We start from the raw sequence: 6815 nt of genomic DNA, 5'->3' as shown, positions 1-6815 counted from the left end.
TTGAAAAATATTTAAAATTAGAATAAAAACTGTAAATTTGAAATAAATTAACTTGAAACAAACATAAAAAACATAAATTAAAAAAATTGAAAGAAGTAATAAAAATGTGAAATAAAAAAACAACTAAACCTTAAGGACACATTGATTTTCTTCTTTTATTTTTTTTATGTGAATTTCAGACTTGAATTTAAAATTCTTTTAACAAGAGGCCATAACCAAAGTGATGTGGAGCAGAAATCCTGTCACCATCACTTTAATCACCCAAAGTCAATAATTTTAACATAAAATAGAGGTAAACTTTGGGGAACGAAAATCTGAATCCAAACTGTAAATGGTGGATAAACGACCAAGAGTGTGGAAAAACCCACAAGATATAAAGCAGTGGCTGTTACAATTAAACTTATTTTTTAATTGTTAACAGTTTTCAGTTTGTAATTTAATTCAAGTTTCATACTTAACTTCTTTTCTAATATTTATTTCAAGCTTAAAACAAGTTGTTTTTTTTTTAATTGTTTTAAGTTTACAAATTATAATCTGTTTTTTCATTGATCTTAAGCTGATCCTGATCCTGATCCTGATCCGACCTGGTGGGTTCTGGCTCTGTGAACTTACATGAGGTTCTTTTGGTGGTTGTAGGCCAGAATGCGGGTGACGTCCCAGTCCCCGGAGGTCAGGCTCTGCAGGATGTCTGTGCTGGAGTTGGGCTGGAAGATAAAAGCGTTTAAGCCGCTGTCGTTCTGAGGAAAACGCCGCTCTGAAAGGAGTCCCAGCTCACCAGCGAGGTGGACATGGAGATGTGGAAAAACTTCCCCCTCCCACCCTGAGGGATGGCTCTGGTGAAGAAGAACTTGTGTCCGTCTTTAGAAAAGAGCGGCTGTTCATTCTATGGAGAAACAAACAAAGAAAGTTATCTTCACTAAAATGTGGCTTTTTTAATTTGACCGTTTCAGAAAACGAGGAGCGAATCTGTTCCCTCGTCTCACCTGTCGATGCAGCCAGCTTTCACTTTCATCTTCATGTTTCTGAGAAGAACAAGAAGCTGTCAATATTTCAGATTCATTAACTTAAATTAAATTACTGCTTGGCAAACTAGTTACAAATTCCTCAGGTGAGATGAACTAAAATTAAAAATACTGTGGAAGTCTTGGCAGAGGGAGGAGGACTTCTAATTAAAAAAATGTTACTGTCAAAAATGTAAATTTGAAGAAAAAAAATGAAGCTGAAAAGAAAAATTACAATTTTGAACAAAAAAAATAAATTTGAAATAAATTAACTTGAAAAAAATATTTAGAAAATGAATAATAAAATGTAAAATTTGACAAAAAGAAATTTAGACTTAAAAGAAATATTGAAACGTTTTTAATTGTAAATTTAATAACATTAAACTTAAAGAAATACAATTCAAATAAATAAATGTAAATTTTAAATAACATTTTATAAACTTGAAAGAAAGATTGAAATTGTGAATAAAAAACTTTACATTTGAAACAGATAAACTTGAAAAGAAATATTGAAAAAAATGTGACTTTAAGAAAATTGAAAAATATTTAGACAATGAGAAAATATTACATTTGAAATACGAAACGTAAAGTGTATTATTTTTATTGTAAATTTAAAACTTAAATTTAAAAACATTATGCTTGAAGGAAATACAGAAAATATAAATAAAAAAATTGAGCTTGAAAGAAATATTACAATTTTGAATTATAAGCTGTAAATTTGAAAAACAAATGTTTTTAACTTAAAATAAAAATGTAACATTCACCACTATTAGTACCACGTCCATCCTACCACTCGTTCAAACGGCATATATTTTATAAAATATACATTTTCAAAAGAAAATAAACCTCTTTGTTGCAAATTTCCTAAAGTACAGAGTAAATCATAAAATATTCTAACGACAGTGACATCTAAATCCCTCAAATAGCTTCAGCTGAAATTCTAAGTAGCATACAAAATTTTGTTTTGTCTTACAGAAAAACACATTTACCCCAAAACCAAACTATATAAGCGATCATTGATCCACATCGTAAAACTGCTCTCTCCATCTGAGGAAAAATACTCTCCTGGTGGTTGAAATTAAGATTTTGTGGATTAAACCAAATATTTAAGTAATTAGGTTTTCTAGGCCTTTGTGGAACATCTGAATATACTCTGAATATTGAAGCATTTTCATTTTACACAGAATCAAAACATTATTTGATTGTTTACATGAATTGCGAGTGGGATTAATATTGGGAAATAATTTAGTAAATTAAATTAATAACACATTTGAATATTTTTTTTTAAAATGGGAGAAACACATTCTTGAAATATTGTAACATTTCCTAAAATAAATGAAAATGTGCTTTAATTACACCTTAAAATCACATTTTCTTATTAGCTTTAAATTACTTTATGATGCAGCAGATATTAAAATATATTTCATATGATTTCATTACTTCAAGGTTTTTTTATGTGTTTTTAGTTTAATTGCTGCATTTATTTTGTAATCCTTTCAGTCTAAAAGCACCAAATAAATACATTTGCAGGGGAAAAAAGCAACATTCCTTTCTTAGACTTTATAATCCTGAATCTTAAGTTAAAACTAATCAGCTGCACTTAGCTAGAGTACTTCACAATAGGATTTAACATTTAAAAAATATATTTTTGTCAGCTCAGAATGGCATAGCGATGGCAGAACATTTCACCTTCACACAGACTCCCGTGGTGGCTTCACACAGAGTCAGGATGGAGTTGTTCTGTGCTCGGTTCAGCCAGTTGACAGCCAGTTTGGTGTTGGTGGCCCACTTCACCATGGTGATGTAATACTCCCTCCTAGCAAGAGGAAAACATCACACCTCTGACGAGCTCCATCCCGGCAGCGCTCCGGGGAGAAAGATGCTGACGGTCTGTCACTCACCCTATTCGGGGGTCGTCGGGTTTTTTCATCCCCACCGTGTGCAGGGGGCCGTGGAGGTTTACGACTGACAGGTGAACCGCCGGATTCTCCTTCCCGGCCTGCGAGTGGAGGGAAATGTCTGCTGCAGGTTAGCCTGGATTCACGTCAAATTTAGAGTTCCTAAATAAATGGGTAAAAAAAAGTGCTGTCGTGCGATTAATCAATTGTGATCTAATTCAATCGTAAATGTTTTTTAAGCTAACAATTGTTGTAAAGTCTCCTTTAGAGGCATTTTCATTTAAAACTGTGACATTGTGGTGCAGTAAAAGATCAAAATGCAACAAAAAAAATTGGTTGCTGCACATGCTGTAGCTGTTACCATGACAACACAACGCAGTAAATAGTCAGCTTCTTGTGAAAAACGATTTAAACTTTAAACGATTGAAGTTCTAATATTTGATATTTGCTTTTTTCGAAAAGCAAATATCAAATATAATAAAATGATCGTGGTATGAGCGGGATAATGCGCTTCCAGGGGTGCATTATCAAACATGAACGAACTTTAGTGAACCAAGAGATTAACCTGATAAAAAAATAAAATGTCTGTCACTAATTAATTGTGACTTGTAATTAATTAATCTATTTTATTTGCAAATATTTTTAATCTAACAATTCCTGTAAAAAAAAGTCTAATTTAGAGGCATTTTCATTTAAATTTGTGATTTTTGGCACACTAAAGGATCAAAGTACAACAAAAAAATTGGTCGCTGCATGTGCTGTAGATGTTACCGTGACAACGTGACACATTAAATAGTCCGGTTCTTGTGAAAAACGATTTAAACTTTAAACGATTGGAGTTCTAATATTTGATATTTGTTTTTGTTTTTTTTCGTAAATGATTGTGGTATGAGGGGATAATGCGCTTCCAGGGGTGCATTATCAGACATGAACAAGCTTCAGTGAACCAAGAGATTAACCTGATTTAAAAAAACAATAAAAGGTCTGTCATTAACTAATTGTGACTTGACAAATATTTTTAACTTAAGTCCTGTAATGGGTCTAATTTTGATCAATTTTCATTCAAATTTGTGACATTGTGGTCCACTAAATAATCAAAATACAGCTAAAAAAAGGGGTCGCTGTGTGCACTGTGGGCACGTGACTCATTAAATAGTTCACTTTTTGTGAAAAACTATTTAAACTTTAAACGATTAAAGTTCTAAATTTTTTTCGGAAAGACCGTTGTATGACTGGGATAATGCGCTTCCAGGTGTGCATTATCAGACAAGGAACTATATGAAAAAAAGTGCTATTATATCGATCATTAAATAATCGTGATTAACAAGATAACTTGATACCCCTAAAAAAATTATAAATAAACATCTACAGGCAAAACCTGAAATGTGATCTGGATTTTATGTTAAACATAATATTGTTTAACATCTATTTGTTTGTAATGTTCCGTTGAAATTATCTGTCATGTCATGTTGGTGACTCAGACTCGCCTTTGGATAATGATAATCCAGGCTGGCGGGATATGCGGAGCCAGTGAAAAACGGGACTTCCATTTTGGGCACCAGAGTGTCGTTGATGGTCATGTAGGCCAAACGGAGTCCGTCTGGAGACCACCAGTGAGCGACGTGGGTCTGCAGGATCTCCTCTGCAAACAAACACAAAAAGAGGAATTCCTAATGAGAAAAATAAATATCCAAATTAATATTTAGATGTATGATGGATTAATAGGGCCACCAAAATAAAGGAAAAAAAATATATTATTTCCAGTCTTTTTCTCGTAAATTTACATAGCTTCCAAGATTAAAGTGGAGATTTAAAAAAAATATATTATTGGTTTGTACATTTACCCCAATACTGTGTCGTAAGAGGGAGAAAAAATAATATATCTTGTATTTTAGGCTAAAGATTTAGCATTAATTCAAATATTTAGATGATTTTTGGCCAAAGAACAAAATCAATGAATTCATTAAATCTAAACTCAAACAATTTAAAAAAATTAAAATGTAATAAAAAGCATTGCTTAAAATTAATAACAGATACAATTCAATAGTAAAAAAAGTTTTTTTCCTTTGTTCATTCAATATCAATTTTAAAGATAAATAAATGATATTTTTCTTGTTTTGTCTTTTTCTGATGATTTATTTTGGACATAGTTGAGATTAAATGTTTTTTTTTTAAATCGTAATCTATCTTCTCTTTATAAATAAAGTAATGATGAAGTGAATACGAGCAGCTGTAGGTTTTTTAAGACCTTTTTCGGCTGTTATTCAAACTGTCCAGCAGGGGGCAGCAGAGCTCCATGAGACATGAGGTCCAACAATTAAAAATGCTCCCATCAGAACTTTGGTTTCATTCAGCGTCAGACTGGACCAAAAAGTTTGTCTTTTTCTTTACTTTGTTCTACTCCTTTATTAGATATTTTATGATTTTCCCGAATAAAAGTAGTTTTATAAATTGAATTTTGATCCCTGAATGTGTTTAAGTTCCCACATCATTTTTTTTTAGTTACTTGTAAATTCTAAAAAACAAACATATCCAAAACAACCATTTTAAAATCTAAAAATTATCCTCCTTTGTTGTCGTTGTTAGACATGAACCAGACTGGATGCGCCAGGAAGAGATTTTCTCTGCAACATTATCAAAAACAGGAGTTTTTCATATTTTTTTTATTTCACTGTGACAGCTCAGAGGTGTTGTGGATTTGCTCGTGTGTTGCTCCTTCTGCTTTACCTGACAAGCTCCACACGAGCCTGAAGGAACGTCCAGTGAGGGCTGAAAAACCTTCAGAAAACAGACGAATCTCTCAAAGATTGAAACTTGGAGCAATTTATTTGTAAAAATACAAGAAATTAGATTTTCTATGATCATCTTTGTTTTTGTCTGAACGTTGGCTAAACCTACAGCTCTGTCTGAAGATGTCCACATTTCCACATACAAACTTCACTTCAAGAAGCAGTTTTGAAATCTGTCATAAAATCTTCATTAAACTAAAGGATTGTAAATATATGGCACAGAAAAACAAACGTTTGTTTTATTTGTTCTTTAATATCAGGATTTTTTTAACGTCCTGCATCAATGATCTGTGCACAATTACAGTTGACATAAATTATTTTCTTATCAGATTTTAAAGAGCCGCTCCAATAAAATTTCTATTTTTGGGGTTTTTATCGTGTTCTTGTAGTATTTTTTACTCATGATAGAGCACATATAGAGTATATTAGGCTCAAAAGTGAATTTATGAGTATTTCTTTATTTAAATTCAAATTATTTATTCAAAAAAAAAAAAAAGACATTTGACAAAGATTACATTAGTTACGTAAAAAATACGCCGGGCTGCTCCGCTCCATTCCAGTGCATCCACGTACAATCAAAGCACACTTTAGGTTGAATTCGGACTGGAAACATCGTTTGGTCCGGACCGAGTCCGCTTCATTTATTTCGGATCGAGTCCTGACCCTCACGTTTGGTCTAAATTCAGAATGCCGTCAAGGTATGGAGGGATTTTTGTGCCACTATATTGCGACCAAAAGTCACAGTTTTGAGATCATAATTTCCTAAATGGCAAACAAACTATAAAGTTTAAAGAATAAAATCTCATAACTTAGAAAAGGAAAATATGAAATATTTGCTTTCCAAAAATATTTTTGCCTTTGCAACACAAATGTTTTCAGATGCGTTTCTTAGCTTAGCAATCCTTGTCGGGATATTTCACTTATTGAAGCTTTATAATTTGCTGATCAATTTGAAACATCTGCATTAACGTCGGCTACGGAATATTTTACTGCTGCTTTGTTTTCCCTGCAGCTACATATCCCTTTTTCATATGTTCGATGTTTATAAATACTAAAAATCTTTAAATAAAATTCTAAAAAAAAAACGTTGAGGAGGACGTCACAGCTGTGCCGGGTCTCCTGCTTCG

At 32.4% G+C, this 6815-nt stretch overlaps 1 protein-coding gene across 5 annotated transcripts in view; it reads right to left on the bottom strand.

Annotated features, from left to right (window-relative positions):
* LOC112147430 (dipeptidyl aminopeptidase-like protein 6) overlaps positions 1 to 6815 on the bottom strand; it is a 135736-nt gene that overhangs the window by 10546 nt on the left and 118375 nt on the right. For all 5 annotated transcript variants that reach the window (XM_024273815.2, XM_024273816.2, XM_024273817.2 and 2 more), the window contains 6 exons: positions 4387 to 4541; positions 2903 to 3000; positions 2691 to 2817; positions 984 to 1022; positions 776 to 883; positions 613 to 704 (listed from right to left, as the gene is read on the bottom strand). In XM_024273815.2, coding sequence (XP_024129583.1) covers positions 613 to 704; positions 776 to 883; positions 984 to 1022; positions 2691 to 2817; positions 2903 to 3000; positions 4387 to 4541 — 619 coding nt within the window. The remainder of the gene's footprint in view (positions 1 to 612; positions 705 to 775; positions 884 to 983; positions 1023 to 2690; positions 2818 to 2902; positions 3001 to 4386; positions 4542 to 6815) is intronic.

This window comes from Oryzias melastigma, linkage group LG17, assembly GCF_002922805.2.
Source record: "Oryzias melastigma strain HK-1 linkage group LG17, ASM292280v2, whole genome shotgun sequence".
NCBI lineage: Eukaryota > Metazoa > Chordata > Actinopteri > Beloniformes > Adrianichthyidae > Oryzias > Oryzias melastigma.
Note: the sequence above shows the minus strand (reverse complement) of the source record. Positions and strands in the feature narration are given on the sequence as shown.